The 27,725-nt window shown below is 34.0% G+C and overlaps 2 protein-coding genes across 6 annotated transcripts in view; one reads left to right on the top strand and one right to left on the bottom strand.

Annotated features, from left to right (window-relative positions):
- The window catches only part of MESR6 (misexpression suppressor of ras 6), a 51,596-nt gene that overhangs the window by 3,265 nt on the left and 20,606 nt on the right, over nt 1–27,725 (top strand). For 2 of the 4 annotated variants that reach the window (XM_085946558.1, XM_085946556.1), the window contains exon 2: nt 21,195–21,292. The exons of the other annotated variants lie outside the window; for them this stretch is intronic. The gene's annotated coding sequence lies outside the window, so the exon portion shown is untranslated. The remainder of the gene's footprint in view (nt 1–21,194; nt 21,293–27,725) is intronic. 4 annotated transcript variants of the gene reach the window in all.
- Nucleotides 1,930–14,971, bottom strand: LOC147072032 (uncharacterized). 2 transcript variants are annotated; one of them, XM_085946561.1, is made up of 3 exons: nt 7,637–7,958; nt 5,178–5,443; nt 2,276–4,144 (listed from the first exon to the last, which is right to left on the bottom strand). In XM_085946561.1, exons 1-3 carry the CDS (start codon nt 7,833–7,835, stop codon nt 3,539–3,541), a joined length of 1,071 nt encoding a protein of 356 aa, XP_085802687.1. In that variant the 5' UTR covers nt 7,836–7,958; the 3' UTR covers nt 2,276–3,538. The 2 variants fall into 2 exon arrangements, with proteins under 2 accessions (XP_085802688.1, XP_085802687.1); XM_085946562.1 differs by lacking the exons at nt 5,178–5,443; nt 7,637–7,958 and adding an exon at nt 14,540–14,971 and having other exon boundaries at nt 1,930–4,144.

Below are 27,725 nucleotides of genomic sequence, written 5' to 3'. Positions count from 1 at the left end.
GTCTTACACATTAAAAATAAATACTATTCATTAATAATGTATTTTGGATAGCAAATGAAATAAAAATGTATGTAGATAATATGTGTTTCAACATCCTTCGTATGTTTAGTTCTCGTACAATTTCAGGTTAAAAAGTTATTAATCTATTTCTAAGTTTCTAAACTACTAAACTAAACTCTAAGTTTAAAAACGTCACAATATCCACCATATTGGTTGCAATACTTCCCACCAAACAGCTGATTAACATATTGAATTTAGTAACATTTAAGTATATTAGAAGATACTATTTTTTGGTCACCCCATACTCGCTTAGCTGGAGTGAGTTTGTTTGTTTTAAATTTAATTTAGTAACCATTACTTTTGAGGCACGCATCGGCGGCGAATTTTCTAATATTACTAATAGACTAACTATTTCAGACCACATATAAAAATATCATATTTTCAATTCTCAAGGGCATTTCTGTAGAGCGTCCCCTTAAAGAAGTACAAGTGACATAAGTAAACAATGTGTAAAGAGCTGTTTTCACTTCACCAAATTCTTATTTATCAGATGTCCATTAAATCATAAGTACATAATTTAAAATATTTGATAGAATATTTTTTTCTTATTATGGTTTGGTTAGACAGGGTTTAATTGAATTTAAAAAACTAACCAACATCACCTGCAATTTGTGTTCTTAGTTCATTGAAAACAATTACAAGTATGACTAACGAAGTTCAGTGTCCACTATTTTTCACAGCCTACATTATTCACCCTTCACCACTGCTTATACAGTTTGCCTTCATACTTGTATAGTCAAAGATAGCAAAATAAATTGATTAACTAATAATATTAGTGTGCATTGATTTGATTTTGGTAATTTTTTGTAAGTATATTAAAATAAATAATGTTAAAGTGTTTCTATCACATTATACATTTTTGTCTAGAGAATCATTTTTTGTGGAGCAGAGCTGTGTTAATTTATAGTATTTATTTATATGTAGATTCTTTCATCTTTTATCATCCTTATATTGTATCGTTGTAAACATTTTTTAATGAAATAATCTAGTATTAAGGCTATACCTCAGTTAAGGCATGGTCTAAAAAGATTGTGGCTAGGGATGCGCGGATTGCGGGTCGCGGGTGCAAATGACGCATGCCGATCGAAATATAATTTGTCATATAAATCCAACATGCGTCCATTTAATTTTCTGTTTATTGTTCTATTAGTAATAATAATAATATATTCATTGACATGTTTTCTTTTTCAAGTAAATGGGTAACGTTTTTAGTCATATTTACACGATTTAAGAATTAATACCCCCGTCGCCATCACGAAACAAATTGACGCAATCACACCTCGACGTTCGCTCTCCGAATGCCAGCGAGTCCAAAATTTTGTCGCGCCTATAGTTGAAAATTATTTGCCGTTTCACTGATGTATCGTCTTAATAAATACAGGATACCTATTGGTTGAAGTTTTGGTTCTTGTATATTTAGTGGAAGCCAGCGGCAAACGAATTTTGAAAATAGTCGATATACTGGATTATTTGTTAAGTTAGATTAGTTTATCATTCTTGAATTTTGGCAAAATTGGCTATGAAAATTGCCATTGTTCCCGCCTGGCTTTCAGTAAACAGACTTGTACTGAAATTTTTTAAATCATCTGAATTTTTACAAAAAATATTATCCTCGGGCAAAATAACTTCCACTTTAAATGCAAAGTTGATTCATTCTCGGGTCGGCACCAATATTTCTTCAAGCACCGATTGCCCCAGACTATCCCAGAATAACCCTGGGTGCCAGTGGCATATGTAATGTTTGCGGTTATTTCTCTACTACAGAATTTAGATTTATTTTCTTGAAGTAGACATTATGGATCCATAAGAAAATAGCACCTAGGGCTGTGATATCGAAAGAAAAATCAGTAAGAATATCAGAATCATATTGAATGAAAATATCGATACTGGTACTAACCGTATCAATACCAAGGTATCGAAACTTTTAATATGATAAAAATACAGTGTTTTCTTTGCATAGTAATAATTGATACATCAACGTATCGATACTTTTTTACCCTAGGCATAGATATACCTCTTGAATGATATTATATTATGTGTATTAAATTAATCAGTAATCACCATGCCACACAATGTACAGAATATTGTTTAATACGCAGCTTACAAAGAAAAACGCTTGACCATGATGTGACGAATATTAGTCTCCCAGAATAGGCATACATATTTCACCTCATTGTATTAGTCCTGCGTAAGTAATGAAACAAACAATCTATAAACACAATGTCATATTTTATTTAACAACCATGCTCTTGTGGTGATGGCTACAGTACAACTCCTCTACTCTGCTAGATATTCTATCTTCCTTTACAGATTAACACATAACACAATCATCATCAGCAGGGCTATTCCAACTAATTAAAATAATAACACCTTCCTATTATATTTCTTGATCCAAAACTCTCAGATCAATTCTGTATACATACAAGGCAGTTATCTAAAATACCTGCTGTGCATGTGTCATGCCACTAACATTTTTCATTATGTTACTTTGATTTTTGGTCATGTATATGCTATATCTCAATAACTAAATATTTCTGTATTATATAATATCACATTTATAATTGTACATTGTACAAAGGTAAATTTCCTTTGCAATTTGTTGAAAATATTTTGCGTAATCGATGATATTTGACAGCTTTTTCAGGCCTGTAATACAGCAAGTGTGACTTGACACTGTCGCGATGTGAGTATTGATTTTCCAAATCGCCGCATCTCAAGATATAATTATTCTCCTCTCTCTCGCACTATCCAGTTAACACAGCGGTCGGGCCTGCATTAAACAACACCTCAAAGTTCATACCTCGAGATAATAAACTGTGATGACAAAGCATATGTATCACTTTTTTATTGATTTTGGAGTTATGTTGGAATAACCCTGCAGGATTTAACAACCCGAGACGGGTCCAACGGTGGTCCAATAATTTCCTCTATCCCCTGTTATCCTGCACGAATGTCGTCCGGGTGCCTGCACCGGCTGCCCTGGCATCCTTGATCCTTGTCAACATCGTCCAATCGACCAGTCCAGTCGACCTGCGACCATCTAATACGACAGGATAACCCTCGGTGATGGGACACTGCACGTTCTTGCGGACTATAATGAATGTGGACAAACATTTTTCATAGAGGAGATTGTAAAGCTCTAGGTGGTGTCATATATGCCATTCGTCTAGTAGTATTGCACCATATAGATGGTTCTCTGTAACACATTTCTGTCAGATGTAACAAACGCGCACGCTCATGGGCCTTGGTGAGAGTCCAAACTTCCAACTAAGTCAACCCAGGTCATATCAATGTGTACATTGATAAATTGACTTGACTAAAATGTGTGATTTTTTTTTAAATTCTTGTGTGATATATATATACCAATGCAAGGTACTGAAAAATACATTCTCTGTCAGAAATGTCAATTTATGGTTGAAATATATTTATTATTTAACCATAGCACTTCAAACATAAAACACCACTAAAGATTCAGATGCTAATGTTTTTCTGCCTTCTGCGCAAATTGACTTTTTGACGTAGAGTAATACAGAGGATCAGAATAGGCATCCGTTGTGACATAATCAGACAGAACTTTTCTTGTTTTCTTAAGAGATATAGAGTTTGCTGTTCCATTTTGTTGAGTTCTAGGCGACGGAGGTGAAGAACCTATAGAATTAGTTGGTGATTCGGAACTTTGACGCGAACGAAACGGTCGGTCCGTACTATTGAAATTTGGCAAGTAAGCACCGGATTTCGAAGATTGTCTTAACTTATAGTCTTTGATTTCGCCTTCGAATAAGATATTATTTATGCGGTGCTGGATTTCCAGAGCGATGCCGGGACTGTGGATTTTGCGCAGTCTTGCTGCCACATGTTCGCCGAGAATCGTGAAGTCGTCTCTGCTTGTCGCGATGAAGTCTTTTCTTTTCGAATGAATTTTTTCAATCTGCTCAGCGATGGAATGTTTTCGTTTCCGCTTCTTGACTGGGATTGGTACATACTCACTATCATCTTGAAATGACGCATCCTCTTGGAAAGCATCCTCCTGTTCACTGTCTTGAACGGCTTCTTCTTCCGGATCACCCTCTTCTATTTCTTCACACTGAAAACAAATGAAAATGGAGCATTAATACAATGATCATTTGGTCCAGGTCAATAGATAACTGGTATTGACGTAAAGAAAATCTTTGGAAGAAGTTAACAAACAACACATGTTATTATTTATTTATAATGACTGTTCGTGAAAGATTCATAAAAAATTAATTAGAAATAGTGTTCTGCCAAATACAATGAATAAAATGGATATATATTTTATGAAGCAAAATATCAACTGGATGAATATTTTCCTTTACTAAAAAATTATAATGGTATATAAACCGAGCTTAATAATGCCATTCTGCATTCAGAGAGATTAATAATAATCTACTCAAAGCGTGACGATTTGTCGATTTCTTTATTTTCATTGTTCTTTGAATTGATGGAATTGGAAATCACTAATACATTACTGACATCTATCAATCCATACAGTCAGTTGGTAGCGACTGATATCAATAATTTATTGTTGCTTGTTCACTAAGGAAGCTTTTTAGTCAATGTACCACCTTGATACCGTTTGGGCAAAGGTTTTGATTAAAAATTTATAATATTTCTCCATGAAAAAAATAGGGGTGGTATTACAAAAGTTAAATAGCTGACAAAATGAAAAGGTTAGGCGAAAGTGTATTGGAAAAATAAAACATACATAAAACAAAGCATTTCTCCCTCACAATAGCGAAGGAGAGTTGCCGAATTTTTTTTATTGATTGTAGACATTATTTTGTTGGCTGTGTAAAATATAATAAATTTGCTCACTGATATTATCCTACAAACATCACCAATAAATATTATTAGTAGACAATATCTAGTATTATTTTTGTATGAAATATCTCTCCATTTTGATTGATTCTGCGCTGATCTGGTTGCTTCTACCATTGTTAATCAACGTATGAGTGAAGAGTATATGTATAAAACATTTCATGTAAAAAGAACTTGAAAAATATTCAACAATTTTTGACAAAAATACTTTGGTATTGTAAAAAGTGAAGTTACAGTTGATTACCAATTGGTTTTATGATGATAAAATAAATGACTACCACCTTGATGAACGTTTTGCCCAGAGCTGCTGTAATCGAAAGACCTCCCGCTGTCCCGATTTCTAAATCTTTATTTCTTTCAAGGAATGACAGGAGCCAATCGTGGCCAGCTCTGCCTTTTTTTTGAGAAAATTTATGGCGTATACCAAGCCATTCAGCAAATTCAAAAGCAAGTTGGCAAATAGCTCGACGGCTTGGAGCAAACCCATCTGCTGTTAGTTGCTTTATGTATCCCACAAATTTATTTTCATTCTCCACCCCGAAAGTTGCTGAAAAAACAATAATTTAAACATTAAAATATATACGATTAGATAGGTATTTTGTTTGGGGAGTAGGTATTTACTTTATGGCTACCCCCCGACTATGATGACTAGTCGGAGCAACGCGTCGCAACAGCTGTTGAATGAGCATAACCATACCCTCAGTTCGCGTTGAGTGTACATTGTCAAGGTATAAGGAGAGGTAGCGTGATAAAACTGGGATACCGCCGCAGAAGTAATAAAGTCATGTAAGGTATCAATGGCGTATGAGGTGCATCATTCTGACAGTTTATGTGTGCGCAGGGATATGAGGTTATGCTCATCCACCAGCCGTCATATGGGCGAGGGCTCTAAAGAAGTTTACATTAGCAATACAGTACTTCAGGTTTGTGTCCAAAAACCGAACATATTTCATATTATTTGTGACCCACATAAAAAAATCAGGTTAACGTGTGTATGGATCCTGAACACAGATGTTTGTAATATTCTCCCATTTCTTATTCTTCACCCCAATCCGCAAAAATACACTGAGTGAATAGCTATTAACTAGTCTCAGTAAAAACACTCTGGGAGTCCAAATTATACTTCCTGTTAAATCGGTATAATGAAAAAACATAACAGTGGCGTAGGGTGTAGGTGTAGGGATTCGATATATTTTATTTTTTTTCCGACCGTGTCCGATCCTAATAGGATCATATGGGCCTCCACAGAGTAGAGGTTTGTATCAACAGATTTTGTTTTTTACGAGAAATGGATGTCAGCCACTTGCTTAACCTATTAGGTCCATACCCTGACTCACACACAAATTGAAAAACAATATGTGTACTTGAACCTGGGACCCACGGCGTTATAGTCCAACGCTTAAGCCGCGCGGCCACCGTGGACACTAAAGTTTGTCGGTCAGACTTATTAGTTATTATTGAATTACAATTACAAATTGCAGATACATAGTAGGTATTGGTTAGTTTTTAAGTCAGTTATACCCTGCCTAGACCGAACCACAATAGTAGAGATAGGCTGTAGAGCAGTGGTTCTCACGAGTAATTTAACTGTGGCCGCACAATTGACATTGAGAGTTCTATGGAAACGCCTAGTGGCCGTACCAAATTTCATTTTTGTTGTGATTGGAAAAATTGAAGCTAAATTTTATTTACATACTATGAAAATGGATTAATTTATTTATAGACAAGTCCATTTAATAAAAGACATTTGAACATTTTAGTTCATATCTATTTATTTAAAAATAATGCAAATGGAAATTCCTCAATACTCCTTTTTTTCCAATGTGAGCCGCATGGCTGCTTCTAAGTTTACATAATATGTCAACTGGCTTCGATATTTGTTTATTTATGAAGTGCTTACACTGAATGATCTTTCACAGTATATAGTACTAGGAAAAATCAACAGTATTAATAAAGCAATTGTTCCACATTCTTTGAATTGACTTTATTCTCAGAAACGAACTATTTCACACAAATAATGATCTCACCACAAGATTCACAAAAACACATTATGGATCATTTGAGCATGGAAAGAAATTTAAGACAAGTCGTGTCTATTCATTCACTGAATTTCTTAATTTTAAAAATAAATTTTTGAAATATTATTCTGTAAAGCGCAGGTGGCCACTGCAAAATCCACTGGTGGCCCGGGTGGCCGCACATGAGAACCTGTAGAGATCCATGTAGAGATCTGACAAAAATAATGCACACTGTCACTCATACTTATCTGTTATCATTAAACTAAGAATACAAATTGCAGATGGTTTTTAAAATTCGATTAAACCCTATCTAAACCAAACCATAATAGATAAAAGTATTCATTTTTCCATAAAATTATTTTAAAATTAGGTATGTGTGATTTAATGGCATAATTTTAGATATTTTATAAGTATATATATCTAATATCTATTATGGTTTGATTATGCAGGGTATAATTTAATTTTAAAAACTAATCAATACCATCTGCAATTTTATTCATAGTTCAATACAAATAAGTACGACTGATAAAATTTAGTGTGGACTATTTATGTCGGATTTCCACAGGCTACCTCCACCCTTCGCCACTGCATCATAATAACACTATAAGGTAGGTATTATAAATAAATAGAATTCATTTAAGTACATTTTTCAATTGAAGCCTTGCTTCTAAAAGTACTGTATGTATTGCATTTTCAGTCAACTATATTAACCATGGACTTACCTTCTGGCCCGAGTGACCCTTTGGTGAAATTCTTTGTAGCTATCCGTCGACCGAGTGTGCGAGCTGGAATTTTGTAGGTTATGGCGGCTTGGCGTTGTGATATCTCACCGCTCTTCACCCTTTCAACTGCCGATTTTAATTGGTCTTCAGTCCAGTCGCCCCTCGATGTATTTCCCTTCCGAATGTATTTTCTAGGCATCGTAGTTAATTAGTAATATAGGCCACGTTGACCCATTTAATTATCGATTGCTGGCGGGCGTCTCTCCAATATGCTGAGGAGAGATGGCGTAACTCCACTACATACAAACGCACATGTACGTAGTCTTTCTCACTCACTCTCTTACCGAATTAAATGGCATTTGCATTGTCACTATCTTCAGACTAGAGTAACGGGGGAAATGCGCGCGAGGCGTGTTGTAAGACGTAATTTTGTGAGTCGTCTCTACCTTATACCTCATTCATAAAGTCATAACAATCACATTAATTAAACTAACTCAAAATCAGCGCTCGGAATGGACAGGAACGCACCGGAGCGCCGTTGTGGTTCGTGGAATTCCAAAATATACCGTTCCGGCTCGTGGATTCATTTAAAATTGCGTTGCGGTTCGTTAGATTGAGATAATTATATATGAATGTATCTTTTAAAGTTTTTCTCAAAATTAAAAATTAACGAAGTTATGTTATGCCGGGCGTGCAAGGGTTAAAAATAAAAATTATGACATCCCTAAATTTCTTTCAACCTTCTTATTTTGTGTCGATATGTCCATGCCTAAATGCATTGTCTAAATAACAAGAAACAACCAGCTGCAAGCGTAAATTACTTTATTACCCAAAAAAATGTGCCTTGCTGACACTATTTGAAAACTCTTAAAAAATAAAGTAGGTATACATTGTTTAATAATTTCTAAAGGATGAAACATTTCAAATCTCAATACAATCTTGCCTTTGACTTACGCATTGTTAATTTACTTACCTACTAATTTATTATATTATTTTATTCGGAGTGACAAAAATTATTACTTCGCCATTTATTTTCGGGTGAATGAATTGTGTTTTCGATGGTTAAATTAGTACAAAAAAGTTTGATAATTTGACTCGTGCAATCCGCTATAATATTCCTATTAGTTGCCTTTTAAAATATTTTGTATTATTTAAGATATAAATACGTTTCTAAACAAAATTGTTTATATTATTAGTTTGGTGTTTTTTTGCTACATTTTAGTAAGTTTTGTGTTTTAATTTTAACTGTGTGTTTAACTTGATTTTTTAATAAAAAATTGTTCTAAAAGTTGGTCAAAAATGTCATCAGGCGAAACGTGTTAACCGAAACTATTGAAAAATATTTTGTCGCAGGTAACGTAACGCTGGCCACATACCTACACAATTTGATCATTTAAAAAATGATATTGAGTGGTTATTTATAAAAATAATGAAGGTATAATAAAGTAGTAGGTAATTCGTGTAAATCTGCTAAAACCACATTACATTACATTAGGAATTCACTCCAATAACCATTGAAGTGGCAACAGATGGTATTCATCTCAACAATTAACTTTTGTTAAAAAAAGCTTATGACGTGTCGTAAACCCCTCTTTTTACGATGTTTACATTTGTTTTGTAATTTACATTATTGTTGAATTGCGACTATAGTACAATAAATCTTGTGATATAACTACTACATTCATTCATTTATTTGCCATAGGTCATGATGAGTATACTTTTTTGTAAGTGAATTTTGTTGCTTCCGGTAAGTTTTGTGTTTTAATTTTAACTTTGTGTTGAACATATTTTTTAATAACAATTTGTTCTCTTAAAAGTTAGTTAAAATTCTCAGCAGGCGATACGAATACCTTTATATCGTCGGTGTATTGTAAAAATGGCGAATTAACCAAAATACTATTACAGGAGGAGAATTTTTAACCTTTGACATTTATTTATTAATTACCTGTGGATGAATATTTTCCTTATAATAGGCTTTATAATATAATATTTTAAAAAGTCTATTATGTTAAATTCGCTTTTTCTTCGTAACACTAAGTGGATAATCACCCTTACAATTATCGTTTTTAATAAGTAAGTACTTTCCTGTGGGATACAAATTCGCCATTTTTACATAATTATATTATTACATATATACCTATATACTATTGTCGCTGGTATCCAAACTGATTTAAGATAATTCTGGCCACACGCACAATTTGATAATTTTGTGGATATTTATAAAAATAATGAAGGCTTAATTACGTAGTAGGTACTTCGTGTAAATCTGCTAAAACATTAGGAATTCTTTCCGGTGGACAATACAGTGGCAACATCTGTTCTGTGATTCAATAATTATTATCATCTCAACAACTTGACTTGTGTTAAAAAAATATTTATGATAAGTCGTAAACCCCAATTTTCACAATGAATAATGAATGATTTTTTCTATAAAAATGTGTTTGGGCCATTGATGGTTTGGGCAGAAAATATTGAATAGCCTTCTGCAGAGTTTATTTATTTGGGACGTTCCTATTGTATTACAATTATTATTACATGCATTGTAGTTTGTGACTTTAAAAATAATAGAAATAATACATAGGTAGTGTGGAGAGAACTTTTACTTAATTTTTGTTTGTAAATTTGTTTAAAAAAAATATAGGAATATCCTTTAATAAAAATGTACGACTATCATAATATCTGTATTGTATGTAGGTACCTATTATCATTTCCATGGCAATAATAATGTGAGTAGGGAAGGACAAACAACATAGATTGAATCGTTTAGAATAAGTAGGTACTAACAAATTAGGTACCTATGTGTCCAGTGCGGACATCTAATTATCTTAGGTGGTGTTAGTCATAGATTATTAAATAAATACGGTGGTAGATGTATATTACAATAATGGTAACCAAAGCATCACCATTGTAACATAACATGCATACAATACAATATAAGTCCTTATAATGTTGAATATAGTAGGTACTAATTAATGACAATTTTATATTATTCTATAAGAATCGCGCTACGCAACCCTTTTTTCAAAAGTTTCACCTTCCGTCATGTTTTATCTTATATAAATGAAAATGACACACCATTGGTAATTTAATTACAAATAATGCTATGTTTACGTTGTTTGGATGACTTGAAACTTTTATTAGATGTAGGTACGGCCTTATGCCCCTTATGGTGGAGAAGGTTCAAAATAAATCTTTGAGAATCCTTTAAAGCTGTGTGGATAGTGGATACTATCCATGGTTTTATCCGATTGATTTCTCAAGACGTATGCTTACATACTGTATTCTGAAAGTTAAAAAGAGAGCTAGGTATTTAGGCTACGTACTTTTTCCAACTTATATCTACCCAGTACAAATGAGAACTCTGCCATTATTGGTACTTAGTATTGATTTTATTATATATTATTTTATAACTTTCTTGATAATCTAAGTTGTTTGTTCTGCCAAGGTGCAATAATTGCTAATGATAATTGGGCAGGAAATAACTATGTTCAACCAAATCGCTTCGGATAATCGTATATTCCACCTGCGTGAGAACGAGTTTATGTGAACGCTATTTTATAAATTCTTGGTATAGGTAGGCACTTACTGTTTTTTCTAATACTATTTCTTTATTTTTTAAACACTATTTTAATACTATTTCTTGATGTTTGATATTCTGTGCTCGTATTTAAATGGAATTTGTAAAATTTTCTATAAGTACGTAAATATTTTTTTAATTTGAATCTATAAGGTACTTATGTGGATATGTTGTTTGTTATGACTAATTAATTACAAACTTATCTATCCCAAATGAGACAGTAAGTTATAATCAGTGACGAGTGGTGGTAGAGGTATCATGCACTGGTTATAGTGGTAGATAAAGTAAAAATAAAGAATAATACAATTTTTGACGGTATACTTTGTTAAAACAAGATTATTTCGCCTGCGGCGCTGACAATCCTTACCAACCTGCCCAATATAGATCCACGTAAGAAGTTTAAAGTTTATTGTTGCATTTTTATATCAAAAGTACGTACGTACGTAAAGAAAGGATTAGCATAAGTACTTAGTTTCGGAAAATTATACAGCGTTCCTGTTCGTGAAATTTTCCATTTCGAGCACTGCTCAAAATAGATACTTTGGCACATCAGGTAATTTAGGCATTACAAATTCACATGGATAGCGGCATCATTATTGTCGTACCATACTTTTAACATTTTTAACAATAATTCTGAACGGCCAATTGAAAATTTTCTCTTCGGAATAATATGCGAGACAGGGTTGTCAAATTTTCAGGAGACAAATCCGGGAGTATAAAATAAATTTGGGAGTAAAATTTTCCTCCAGAACCTGACTCTGAACTTTTCTAAAACTCATTGACTGCGGAGAATTGTTTTTACCTCTTAGCTCTTTAAAGCATGATTTTTCAGCTTTAAAAAAATAAACTATGAAACAGATTATTAAGATAAAAATGCGAAAATCAGTCGCCATGACCAAGGGTTTGAAGAAAAGTTTGGTTTACAACTTAACGGTCAGGCCATAAAACGGAAGAAACACAAAGCCGACCTGAATCTTCTTAAATATTTCCAATATTAAATGCGCGTTTCGTTTACACTTTACATGATAAACTTAAATGCAGACCATTATGATAAAGAAGTAACATTATTATAACACATTTGGGTATTAAACCATGTTACAGCTGATCCAGAAGGTAACCCACTTCCTGTTTTTTCCAGTGTTTCCTGGATATAATACAGTCATAAGTCTCATGGAAAAAGAATAAAATAAACTTTACTACACTTTACTGTTTATTAAAAATTATAATACATAATACTAAATTTAATAAGTAAATACTGGGAATAAATTAATAAATTTTTCCATGTGATTTGGGGCATTTTTATATAGCAATGGTTAATCAAATGTCGGACAAAAACGGATCTGTAAGAATGGTGATCAAACCATTGTAATGTTTACTAATACTATATTGAATAGTAGTTTGTTGCCGAAACGCAACACTCAACACTGTGCAATTATGACTTAAGGTTGCATTTAAGAAGTATTCTTTTTTCGTCTAGGCAGTCTTAGGCATTCTATTTTATCCATACCTATTCATTCAGACTCCTGACATTTTATTTGACATTTCTTACCTATCAAAGAAAGCTTTACGACTCTTGGCAGGGATTTCCCTGGATGCTACGCTATCGCTTTGAGCTGCCCGTTAAAAATCGGGTCAGTGGTTTTTATTGGTATTGGTTCCGATTCAATTGACATGAATGGCAACCCTAATGCTAGAGTTTTTTTTCAGTTATTCTGACCTGCTAATCGTCAATTTTCGTTTCAGTTTCAGATAAAAATATGTTATGTGAATCAATAACATTTTTGATTATCAATATTCAACCGCATTCCTCCATCAATCTTTTGCACACCACCAACATTAAGAAATGATTATATTGCGGGATTCATGCGCTTCATCCAGTGACGTCCCTAGACAAAATACCGCCCCTAGGCAGCGCCAAAATGCCGCTTAATTTTTGTTCAGTATTTTTTTTCATCCTTTCATAAATCCAATATCTAAGAAATGTGTTGTATTGATACATTAGGTACTAACAAAATATATACCTACCACTAACACTAAACAAAATTAAATTTATAAATATTTTTTCCCCAAAAGTGGGATTTTTTTTTGACGTTGGTAATACCTACATCGCGAACCCGTCAAAAAAATTACAGTCCTGTCAAACCTTTCATGTTAGAATTACTACATTTTGTTTCCAACCAATGAGCTGTTTTTTTAATGGAAATATATTTTCGTTATTACTAAGTTTATGTAGTTTTTATATATATATATATATATATATATATATATATATATTTACAAAATGATTATCCTCGATTTGCCGCCCTTTGAGTAACTGGCGCCCCCAAGCAACGCTCAATCTGCCCACCCCCACGGGACGTCACTGGCTCCGTCTCTCTACTAGTGGCTAATTAATATAATATTTTGTTAATGGATCTATAATCCGATATGGTTATTGGCTGCCTCACTATAACGTTTCTTAACAGATTTTTTTAACGATAAATGGATGGTGCTACCAGTGACGTCCCGTGGGGGTAGGCAGATTGAGCATCGCTTGGGGCGGCAGTTACTCGAAGGGCGGCAAATGAGAATCATTTGGTATATAATATATAGATACAGCTACCTAAACATAGTAATATCGAAAATATTTTAAATTAAAAATTCAGCTCGCTGGTTGGAAACAAAATGTATTAATTGACATAAAAAGTTTAACAAGGCTATTTTTTGTGTCGTGTTCGCGATGTCTAGTTTACTTCCGTTTCCCTTCGAGGTCCGCCGTCGAAACTAAAGATGCACCCCCCCCCCCCCCCTCTTACCGAGCGTCCCACCTACCGCTCCTGGTTCTATCGAAGTAGCCATGCAACACATTTTTTAGATATTGTATAGTACAATTAATATAACCACAGTAAAAATATTGTATAAAAAATGGGGCGGAATTTTGGCGCCGACTAGGGGCGTCACTGGGTGATACTCTGACATACATTACAAAACAACGTGTGAATTTGTCAGACCCGGGATTCGACATTAATTTGTTATAGGCACAAACGAGAATTAACTGTACATTTGAATGCACACCGTGCCTGAAGATGTCGAAAGGCGAAACCCTGGTTGCAAAAAATGATTCAAATTTATAAGTAGAGAACTTAAATCAATTAGAATTTAAATTCCATTAAGTATGTACCCTCGGTCGATAGTATTCATTTTCGAATATATACCGATAAGTATAATATTCTGTCTTCACAATTGCTTAGTTTTATTTTTTAACTCTTCACTCTTCGTGAAACGTAATATTGTGCACCTTTCTGTAAACAAATGTGTAAAATATTGCATAGGCAAATAATACATACCTTTCTACGTGATGATTCTTTCGGCGTTCTGGCGTCAAAAACCCGGCATAAAAACAACATCGCATTGTACGCGTACCACTTGGGGGCAGGTATTTCTCGCGTCGCCGATTCGTACTTGTCCTTCTTTTTCAAATAAGCCTTGCGTACAGCCAAAAAGTGCGTCCGCAAGCTCTTCATCTTCTTCTCGGCCATGCCATAGTCGTCTATCTCAAGATTAATGGCAATTTCCTCCCAGGCTTCTCTTCTTTGAACTCTATCCGAATACCCGACCGCTTTGTCGTCCCATAACAGCGGGTGATTTTCATATTCGTCCAATAATTTAAGCGTTAGCTCGGAACCCCACTCGACCATTTTGAAGCGTTGCAATATTGGAAAATATTCTCGAAACGTTGCGCACCAGACACCGTAACCTTGTGTGGACGACGGCGCACTACAAAAACGTCGGAAATATTCCCCGCTTGCGTCCCCCGCTAGAGAAATAGTGAGAAAGTAAATATTGCTTGCCTCGTCTGACTCGAACGAAATCTTCCGGCGATGTTGCGCAATGGTGCCATGTTCGCTTCGAAGCGCTCGATACGATGAAGTCGGCAATATATTATGGCAACGCCGTAAATGCATGACGCAATGGAAATATTACTTACCACAAAACTTGTGTCGATAAGTTAACATGAAGCAATGCTGGTGCCGTTTGGACATTATTTTTATTGTATTGTATTGCAAAACGCGGCGATAGTGCCAACATTACAAAGTTAAACATAATAAAACATAACTAATCAAAGTATATAATTTGTATATACATGGCACACATGGAACTAAATTTTGGAAAAATAAAAATTGCTTATTATCGAAATATTTCTTTAAAATCCTATTCCTACCTACCTACCCCCGTGCTCACGTAGTCATAGATAGATAGACTAGGTATATAGTATAATAGCCAGTTAGTTAGTTAGAGGTGAATTTAATATTTAAGACGGTCAATAACACCAACATAATATTTGTTACCCGATAGAATTTGCTTTATATGGCTACCCATTGGCCGATATAAATATGTAGTCAGTATTATCAGTTATTATCATTTATTCATTATCACAAAACCGTCTTATAAATTTGTACTGAGTCTACCTGTAGCTTAGATTATACCTGTAGCTAGAGTTGGGTTTCGGGAATTCTCGAGAAATTTTCGAGATTTTCCATCCCGAATCTCGAGAATTGAAATTTTTACCATTTCGGGAAATCCCGGATCTCGAAAATCTTTTCTCGGGATTCGGGATTTCTTTATTATCAAATATTAATTGAAAAAACGATTTTCTATATGAAAAAAGTGGACAGAAAATACAAAACGTTCAAAGACTGATCGGGGCATTTAACACAATTAAGCCAACGTCCACTCAAAATGAGCGCAATTTTTGCAAACGCAGCGAGCGATTGACAGTCTGTGTTTTTTGAAATTCCATTTTAATAAGTAATGTTTTTAAATATTTTTGTTTTCCTACTTCTATTTTGTTTGTCTTCTTACATAAATAAAAAAATATCATATTTTTTTTGGAATTTGTCTGTTTTACACTGATTTTAGGATGTTTAAAGGTTTTTTTTAAATCTACCGATATCTCGAGAATTCCCGAGAATTCTTTTCTGGAAATCCCGAATCTCGAGATTGAGATTTTCTCGGGAAATACCCAACTCTACCTGTAGCGGTACAATGGTTGTATCTTATTGTAGAAGTCGATCTTAGCAGCCAGTCGAGAATATTATTATAATAATTTATATTTGACCTCACGATGGCCGAGCAGCTTACGCGTCGGGTTATAATGTCGTGAGTCCCAGATTCGAATCCTGGGTCTGGCAAATACACATACGGTAAGGTAAGGTTATTTCGCAGTATTTTGAGTAAATGAAAGAAATGAACACTTTAAAATATATTTTTTTATTTTTTCTAAGGAATGCCATAAAGATTATAATGTTAAAAATGTATGAATAGAAAAAAATATTGATAAAGTTATTTCTTTAAACGTAATATTAAACTTATTAATGTATCATCAATGGCTAGGTAATTTGGCAATAGGATATTTAATTTGGCAATAGGGGAGGGGTTAGGTATTTTGGCACTATGATCAAGTATACAAATATTTAAAATATTATTTCATTTATAACTACTATTCATCGTTATCCGAATTCATGGATCCACTGCACTTATCACACATGAAAATATCTTCTTCTGTGGTTTCGTCTTGGCAGCGTACATGATAAGGAACATAGCAAAATGAGCACTGAATCCATGATGCACCACTTTTCTTTCTGACATCATCAGAATATCTTTTACGGCAAACGCCGCACAACCAGTCATCATCATCATTTATGATTGCAGAAGGTTGATTTTGAAGTCCTGACGGGCCAGCTGCTTTGTTATCTGGAACATGTGAACTTAGGTCCACTGTTTCTGGTAGTAGAGTAAGACACTTGGCGGATGAATCCTTTTTTTTATTTGACGAGGAGTTGCAGATTTTGAAGCATTTGGTATTCTGAGTAGGTTTCCAATATCTTCAGCTTGATCTGGCGTAGCTTCAAGAGAACTAATTGTTCTTTCTGTAAGTTGCGAAGGAGCCAAGGCTTTAACAGACACAGCGTCATCGTTAAATGGGCATGCACCAGCTTTCCTGAATGCATTCATAATATTTGATGTAGAAAGGCTCATGATAAATGCAGGATTAAGGAGTTCGTAAAAAATATATCTGTTGGGCTTTTCATGGGGATGATCCAAAGTGTATTGATCCAAAATTTGTCCCCAATTGCTCTTTAATGATCTATAAACTCCCACGTCAAGAGGTTGTAACAGATGACTCGTGTGGGCTGAAAATGTCATTGAATAAATTTGGTTTTCCTTTGCCAAATTTATTATTTTTGGTCCAATGTGGGAACTGTGAAAGTCCATCAATAATACAACCGGCCTTTTCGGAGAGATACTGGCAATGAAAAATCTTCAAATAATTCAGTATTTATCCACCCCTTTCCTGAAAGTCTGGTGCGAGAATTAGGCAAAGAATCTTTTTTGAGGGCATCATTCCACCTCACGCCCTTAAAAACGATGAAAGGTGGAAGCCAAGAACCATTGCACATGCACAACCAACCAAGGTTTGAATCTCTCCATGTTCAGCGTATGTTCTTTTGTAGACATAGCTCTTTCCAATCTGACACACAATTTTGTTAGGTTTGACAACATATTTCAAACCTGTCTCATCAACGTTCCAAATTAAATGAGCCTTATTTTTAATCTCCAATTTTGTTAAGAGATTATTTAACTTGGTAAAGTAATCCTTTATCATGACTGGATTGGCCATTGAAGCCCTGAAGGAATAAATAGTATGAAGCTGTCACTTGGATGAGACATCTTCATACTAATTATTCATATCCAAGTCTACTTGGATCGTACTTGGACCGTGTCAACGCGGCTTTAAATTAAATAAAATCGATAAAATCTTACCTTTCAAAAATTCTTATAACGGGCACTTATAATTTTGAGGTTAAAAAGTTAATATTTTCACAATATGAGCTAAGCAATCACAGCAAAACACTAAATGTTACATTCAAAATAGTTTCACAACAAAAAACTACGTTTATTTCTTAATCACACTAGTATAGTTAAATTTGATCCCAGTTGTAAAAGTTATAACATTAATCACAGTAAACTAAATAAAACAGGTCTCCGCGAAATCAACAAAATACGCTTGTTCCAACAAGTCCAACGGTTTACTGTTTAGTACTAGCGAATCAGTGTTGCCATATTTTTAAAGTGGAATTATAGTACAGAGCCTCCAAAATTATAGTATTTGGGGATAAAATATAGTACGCGTTGTCATCTGTTGAAAATGTATAAGTTTTTTGTTTCTCAGAAAAAAAATAACAGAGAATTTAATAGAATGTGTAAATATTTCACCGCGGGCCGCAGGTTCCCCGATTTTCATAGTCGGCTCGTTTTTTTTAGGAGAAATATTTTGCCGCGGGCCGCAGGTTCCACAATTTTCATAGTCGGCTCGTTTTTTTTAGGAAAAATACGCAGAGAGGAAAAACTTTTACGAGAAGAGAAGACGCGGGCCGCAGATTTTCAAATTTCCGAAGACGAGTCGATTGCAAAATGGCAAATGCAAAATTATAGTACTTTTATATTAAATTATAGTACGATATTCAAAATTATAGTATTTTGGGCGTACTATACCTATTTTATATCGTACATAGTACGCGGACCAAAATTATAGTACAAATACTATAATTATAGTACGGTTGGCAACACTGTAGCGAATACACGTGTGCAAATTATCGCTTGTAAATTATTTTAATATTTCTGGATATTTTTCCATCTAGCAGTGAGTATTTGAAGCGTATACAGCGATAGGTTACTTGGTAGTAATTTTTTCAAAAACTACTGCCAAAATACCTTACCTTACCCTATTGTTTTTCAGTTTGTGTCAAAGTAAAGTAAATTCAAAGTAGGTAGGTACATACTTAATATGTTGAGCGAGTGGCTAAAAAAACAATAACCTATTAATACAAACATCCACTTTGTAAAAAAAAATATAATATCATCATCGGGGTCTAGAATACAACCCAATGTGGGTCTTGACCGCCTCCAGGAAAAGCTACTCCCTCATTCTCATGAATGCTGGCAGCCTGTGGCTCTTTTGACATTATGGTTAGGTACCTACTCGCACCTAAGTAAAGAATTGCCCAGACAGAAACCCGGGTCGCTGAAAACGATTTGAATGGATTAGTAGGTACTAAACTCAAATTCATTAGAATTTATTTTAATTTTTCATATTCCATCATGTAAGTACAATCGTGGGTCGTACCCACTCACTACCCATGGCCCCCACATCTTAAAGCAGGCCCCCAGGCTAGGATCTTTGGCGGCCCCCCCGACCCATCGCTAAGGATAAAGGCAATGTGACCCTCTACAGTAGCGTTTTCCAAATCGTGTAGGTACGCGGTAAAATTAATGTGTACCTACCCATATTTAGTGTTTTTTTTTTGTATATTTTAATATATCCATTGGAATTATGGAGCTGTACCGTACAACCACATAATTTAAAATAATAATATTATCGGAAGGAAAATGCTGACGACTTTTTAACTATTAATGCAAATTTGTGATGTGTGTTTATCTCACTTATCTGGTCGACTCGCCTCGCCGGGCCCCTCCTTAGCCCGTACCCTCAGGCTAGAGCCCTGTCACCCCCCCCCCCCCCTTGTGGGGGCCATGCCACTACCCATATCCAATACACATACTAAATACCGGCCGGGCATGACAGTCGCCAAAAAGCGACTTTATAAAATATTGACGAGCTCTGTATAACAAATTAAAAATATTTAATTAATTAGGCACATTGCATTATGATTATCCTCTCATCGTGGTACCAACTTTTTGTTTCGTCATTGTGATTTATCTCAATTCATACACACACATAGGTAGGTACTTACTTATTTTTGCCGATATGCAATATAGAACACGTGCCTCTTTTGATACATTTCAAAAGAGGATCAATGGCTTTTAATCTAATGTAAATAATTAAACACTATTATCAATGACTTTATATCACGGGTTCCGAACCCATGAGTTGCATTATTTCTAGGGGGTTGCGATATACTCTTAAACCGTTGATTAAAAAGTAACATTTCCATGCACGTTTTTTGCAAATTTTTTACATGAACAGTAAAAAGTCACCTGCGACGCCCGTTAGTTTACGTATTCGTACCTACACATTATCATTTTAAATTTAAAAAGTACTTACGTGGTTTCGTCGCGCGACGCATACATATTATTATTATTATGTATCTTTCATTTTTTTTATTATTGTGTATCGATAGCCAATTGATTAATCCCTTATTATGAAAAAGACAGTAAATATGTATAGGTGTTAAATTAAATTCATTACCATGTGATTCTAATCGGATGCAATTGGAATCAAATAAGACCCTGCGTCGACGCACGTCTACTGCAATGCCGTGTGTATGCAGCCTTACAAGTACGTAGTACTTACCACATAAAACACTTCCTAATTATTTAATAACACGAAATTAATAATCGAAAGTTTTCATTTATAGCGAACATTCGAAGTTAACAGCGAAAGTTCCCGCGAAATATATTATGGCAGTATGGCACTACCATTGGAATGCACTATTCGACACCTTGGCCGGTATGTAGTATGGCTGTGCCACGTATAAACATACTAAATAAGCGTGAAGTTCGATAGTTTTAAGAGGAAATAATATGATGTAGTTAGATTTAAGTTAGAGCTGAGCTAGAGAAAACGATGTAGTAATAAGCGCAGTCAGAAATATTATACTTAGGTAATAATAATTAAATTCGGCTCGTATAATTCGTACGCACCAGAAGAAATCGCAATCTGCGCAAGTTCAGGATTAAATTATTTCACTATGTGACTATACCTACCAATCGTTCAATGTGTAGGTACCCACTAAGGGCTAAGACACACGGCGCTGCATAATTGACGCGAATTATGATGGTGCTAACATTGATTAACGCGCCGCCGTCTGCGTCTATTTGCAGCGCCGTGTATCTTAGCCCGAAGTCGATATAATTAATTAAAAATTCAGATGCAGTGTTGTGTTTATATCGTACTTATATAAGATTTTTTTAATGTAGGTATGATTTTTTTTCAAAACCATTTCTGCAAAGGTGACATAAGACACTCGGAGGCACCAAATGACCACCAAAAAGTGGCGGTACACTAACGATGTTGTGTAAGTTTTATAATTTTTATATTAAACTATATTAGGTCAACTTGGAACAATGCAAGCACTTGAGGTTTTCCGTGTCCGGTAATGTGTACGTATGCAGTTCGCAGTATCACACTTTACCGTGAAATATTGTATGTATCAGAAATATATGGTCGTATATTAAGGACCGTCCAACCTCTTTGGGTCGTATAGTACTGAGATACAATTTACATGTAACCGAGGTTTTCAATGGCTTGAGGCTCCCGAAATATTAGTCAAGAAGGCACTTCCCGCCCTTGTTGCATATGCCGTCACTGATACATTTATTTAGATAGTATTTCATAATCTTTTATTATGTTTAGATTCTCACTTAGATTTTAAAAAGATTACCTGCATACTAAAGTAGTGTTTTTTTTTTGTTAATATTATTGTGCACCTACTCTCTTCCGTAAAATATGTCACAGTCGTCGAGGTACCTACCCTACCATACCATACCTTCGGTAGAATACACAGTAATATATCCATAATTATTGAATTTGGTTTTCTCTACGCATTTATTCATTTCAGGTATTTCTTTAAAAAAAAAATGTAGATATTTTCAAACCTTCCAGGAAAATAAACCAACCAAAATCTTTAAGTAGTAGGTATTCTAATTTCTAAGAAAATGTTAATGCACTTTCGAATAATGATTTGTGGTGCCACTGATTATAATGAAATAGCAGCAAATACCGGCTTCCTAGAAGTTCTTTAGAGATAACAATATTATTATGTAGCAGGTAGGTATCTAAATTTATGTTACCTGCTCACACTCACGTGGGAAGCTAATCTCGCTGATTCTCAGTCAAACATTGAAAATTCCAGTGGCGGCTCGACGACTTTCTGGGTGATGGGGTTTAAACATTTATTATCAAATATATGTACAAGTATCTACCTACCTAGATTCTAATATTATTATAGGTACATTATGTACGAAGCTACCTACTTATAATAATATGATTTTATTAATGAGGGAATGAGTATTTTTTCAGAATAAATAATATGATTATCTGAGTCGTTACTTAATCACATCTAAAAATCGTGCTTAAAAATATAAACTTAACTAATAGATAATAATAATTATTATAGATTTACCATCATTAGTTTTGAACAACAACATACAATGACCGTTTTTACTCACCTATTGGGTCATTCTTTTCTGTCCCTAGTAGGCGTATAATAACGCTGATGCATTCACATACTTTGTAGAAAAAATATTTGTACCGCAGCAACGGGATGGGACTGAGTGACCCCGATCAGCGAAAAATAGACGCCATAGCTTTATCAATTTGTACATAGGTGTCACTGAGAAATAGTGCGAATTTAATTTAATAAATTATTTTAATATCGCGTAATCATTATTATGTTAGTACATACTTTACAATTATTACTATAATATTTATTTGTATAAAATTAATAAATATCTCTCTAAAATTGCGACGGGTTTAGATTGATAAAATAAATTAAATAATTCATTTAATAATTTTATTAAGTAAGTATATTATGACAATGATAAAAATATCGGACGTTTTTTACACATTCTCCACATGATAACAATGTGGGGATGGTCCCTATGAACCCTTAAGGTAGAGCCGCCCCTGGAAAATTCCATTCGGCTTGAATACTGCCATTATTTGTGCATCGACCTAATGGTTTTACCATACATTTTCTGAATACAAGCGTTCGCGCAGCGGCGATTTTCTTTGACGTGGATGATGCAATCGATTCGTCAAAAGATTTAAACGGCGGCCTCGAAACAGTTCAAACCATTCATACAATAATTATTATTCACTGCAACTAACAGCAAAGAGGCATATAATAAACCGGTAATATGTATTAAGATTTTTATCTTCAACAATGATTATTTTTAGCGATATGTGATGCTAGGAAAAAAAATAACTTTGATTGTTTTGTTGATAGTTCGATTTTATTGTTTTTATTTTATTTTTATCGTGGAGTGCCCAAAAAAAGTCAGTGACTCGTGTCCCCAAATCCCTAAATCCGCCACTGTGTTCACGTACGCATTACATGTAGGTACCTACCTAGTTTATTGCTACTACTGTGCAAACTGTGAGACATACTATTTTTAGTATTATTGAAGTGATCCTTGTCTACTCGGTGTCATATCTAATGATTTTACTCTAATAATTATTATTTTCCTGCTCGGGTTACTACACCTCTCGACAAGCATTGCGACGAATAAATTCAATAAGCATTGTGTGTAGGTATAAGTTTAATAAAACTATCTTATGATTAACATTAAATATCAAGATACCGCCCTATATCATCTATTATGGTTTTCTATGTAGGTTTATAATATGTATTGCCTTTACCTCCTGGGGTCGGCAAATCGCGGCTCTTCAGAAATAATATGTAAATTTAAAATAAAACTACCATAATTCTTCCAAAAATCATAAAAACGTCATCAAAGTCATCGGCCCGCACCAAGAAAACAATGTTTATTATTTCAGGACATCTATTTATACAGAGATCCTAAATGATCTTTCAAATACTCGAATACTCCTCATGTCAATGTCGATTAATTTTACTCCATTTGATATTGACACAAGCACTATTAAAATGCAACTGCTATTAATTATACTTAAAGAGGAAAGAGTTATGGGACGCTAAATGTATCTATAGTCGTCTCGATAGGAACTGAATAATATGAAATTCTGAAGAAAGAAACATGGAATCTGATTTAATATCGGCATACTGCAGATGCAACTATTTTCACCATGGACCATCATACGGATGTTATTTGTCCCTTTTCTCAAATTCAAAAGTCAAAAGTGTGTCTAACGCTGACTACTATGCATAGTCGAAATACTTACATATACCTACCATTAAATTTATCACATGTACAAACAGATACCTACAGTTAATGTAATTCACTATTTCCGTATCTTTATGGTCACTCTACCGCCAACTGTGTTTCTAGCGTTACTCAAATTAAAATACAGTAAAGTGAGGAATAAAGTTCTATTTCGCTATTAGCATAAGTATCTGAAGTAAAGGTAGGCTTATTACACTGTATCAGTGTCCCAGATATTATAATTTGAACGTCGCAATAAGGGCGGGCGTCCGTGACGTCACACGGCGTCGGCGCCGATAGCGCGTCACAACATTCGTCTAGGGCCCGTCCTTATCTCTTCCGCACACCCCCAATCCACAGCCACAACTCGATTGCACATTCCTGGCTATCAAACAAAAAGACAAACCTTCGCTAAAATGTAATTCTTCGCATTTTAATTCTCAGATACAGTTATATTAGTAGTATTGTACGAAAGTTATATAATATTATGTAGGTACCTAATTTATTTTAGCAATCAATCTATCTAGCAATCAGAATGAAAATAAGAATTCAAATTATTAACAATAGCTTATCATCCGTTGTCTCCTTGAAGGTTGGGTATCATGGTGAGAAGCTATGAAAAGTAGGGAAAACCTACAGGTATACAGTGGCCGTAGATGAGGTGGTTATTTTGTCAGAAAATAATTATATTTTTCAGACTGGGTATAAAAAATCCGTAATTATAACCATTGTCCCCACATCCTGCAGCGGCCCCCAAGCAAGCTTTCAGCTTTCAAACCTTTCAGCACCACGAGCTTTCACGTACCAAAACCACCCCACATACCCACACATTTCTTCGAATAGGTGGGGTAAATGCACTGGTATCCGGACAGTTAACTATTTTCTCACCTTATTTTCGATTATCTTTTCCATTTTTAGAAGAAAACAAAATATGTTATGATTTATAAATGTTTACATATATATTCTTTTGGTTTATAAATATTTTAAAAATCTATATTTAGGTAAATTACTATTATATTTCTCATGTTAAGAAAATGGTTGGTTTTTTTAGTCTCCGGACACACAATCTTAGTTTCCGGACGTACTATTTTTAGTGGTCGGACAGATTATTTCGTATAGAAAATAAGACAAGTTTTGGTGTTAAAAAAATATTTTTTCACGTTTAAACAATTTTAGTTAATACAGTGATGCAATAAAAGCAGAAATAGTTCACAATGAGCTCTCAAGCAACTGCTAACTTGAAAAAAAAACATATTTTTATTTATTCAATGTGTTTCTTTCATATAGTTCTGTCGAAGTAATTTTGAGTGCAAATTGAGCAAAGCAAAATGAAATAAAAAACTGAACTTCATAAATCAAATGGTAAAACTAATAAACATCTCAAGTGAGTTCACCAAATTTTGACATTAATTTTTATTACATCCAAAAAATCTCAAACTGTGTAACTTTTGTTTGTGTTCTATAATATGCAAAGCAGACTTACAAAAAAAAAAAATACTTGAGAACTGCTGGCAACTAAATTATTGCCATTGATAATTTTAAAAAGGTTCAACACTTCAGTCACCATAATTATATTTCCAAACACACTAAAATAAATTTCAATACTAATCCTAATCCCTTCTCTGACGAAAAATAAATGTTTTCAAGTGCTATTTTCAATCATAAATATAAAAGAGAACTAAGTGTAAAAAATCCATGCTTGAATCAAGCACTCTTCAGTAGTTTTACAGAGAAAAAAATGCTTCAGTGCTATACACCCAACCCAATAGGCTGGATATGTGACTTAATGTCTAAACACCTACAAAGAACCGGGGTTCAACGTAATACGGGTGTCTGAGTGATTATACGGGTGATAAACATATTAATTTAGATCTAAGATTTAAACAAAAATTACATACAAAATCTTTTAGTGATGCTTCACTATAAGATAACATAGACATTGTCGTGCATTTAAGGTGAAACCAACGAACACATCCATCACAGCCAATGTTCTTTAATAAACCATCCTCAACATCACTTTCTAATTCATCAGAACAATTTTGGCAAATCGCCTTTTTCGCTTTCCTTTTTTTATTTGTCTTCTCTTTTCTAAGGAAGACCTTTCATTTTTATGAATTGCTGTACTTTTGTCATCCTTCACTTTTTCTTCTATGATCTTCCTCCACGCTTCCGAAGAAATGGCGCTTGGTGCTTTGACAGTGTCTTATTATTCTATTTTTACTCCCAAATTGAGTAGGTTTGGGGTAAAAAAGATGAGATTTTAATGTTAAATTGCTCACACTTGATGAACTGGTGCTTGCATTTGACGTACTCGTACCAGCTATTGTGTAAATACATAATAATTAATTAGAAAATAGCTTTGTCCGGTCATTCAATATTGAATTTTAGTCGCCGGACAGCAGGATCAAAATTATAAAATCGTGTCCGAAAACTAAAAATATTTACAATTCTATGTTTGTCCTTTTCTAACTTGTATGAAACCAATCAAGCCTCGATGTGATACTGTACACACACAAATACTCAATGTCTCTTATAAATTCAGTGCCCGGACACTGCGTCCGACAACTAAAAAAAGATAAAATTTTGCACTTTAGTTGCCGGACACCAAATATTTAACTAAATTTAACAAAATACATTATTTTTATCATTGAATAATATACAAGAACATATTACTGAATAATATGAAACATCTTTGAAGCGAATAAATGAAATAATCATAGTTTTAACGTACTTTTTGTATCCTTCGTTCACTAATTATTTTTTAAGAAATCGAATATTTTTTTTGTTGAGTCAGCATGTGCACCACTACTAATGTAATACTATAGAATGAATTCCTTTGTGCGTGACAAATATAATTTTATTGGTCAAGGAACAATACAGGCACAATATGTGAGTCATCCTTCATATGAAACTCTCATACTTTGCTTATTTTCGTTATATTTGTACAAAACTGTCCGTATACTGAAGCTGTCCGGGGACTAATGCAGTTACCCTATACATATTATATTTGTGACATAATCTTCAAGATTCAGAACCAGTTTTAGCCTGTCTCCTGTCTGTAAGTCTTGCAGTATTTTCGGGAAGCAATTTTTAGCGGTGTTTAATGACGATTATAAACAACTGACCTGTTCAACTTGTCACAGGCGTCATTCGATCAATCATACATGGTATTATAATCGTAAGTTCCTCTACTTACCAGAGGCACCTAGCGGAAAAATGCGAAGCTAGCAATTTGAGTCATTTTTGTGATAATTTACAATTTAAACTCTATCTACTAATTAATAAATATGTAAGTATCTAAAAACATTAAAAAGAAAAATACTTTTTATTTAAGTCAAAGAGAAACTTACAATTTAAAAAAAATGTTATAAAATGTGAATTTGTTAAAGGATCCCATCGTATTATTACATATTATTTTATGGAAATATTTATTATTAACATTTAGTCTATTTAGTTTTCTATATTGTACCTACCTAAAAGATTTTTGACTATAAAAACATCGTTCGTATTATAAATTATCAAAAAATGACTCAAATTGCAAGCTTCGTATTTTTCCGCTAGGTGGCTGTGGTAGGTAGGGGTTCGTCTTAAAGTTACGTTTAAACG

This window comes from Rhyacophila brunnea, unplaced genomic scaffold (assembly GCF_057557595.1).
Source record: "Rhyacophila brunnea isolate RB1 unplaced genomic scaffold, BYU_Rbru_1.0 scaffold_2, whole genome shotgun sequence".
In the NCBI taxonomy this organism is placed as follows: domain Eukaryota; kingdom Metazoa; phylum Arthropoda; class Insecta; order Trichoptera; family Rhyacophilidae; genus Rhyacophila; species Rhyacophila brunnea.
This window is presented reverse-complemented; position numbering and strand designations above follow the sequence as displayed.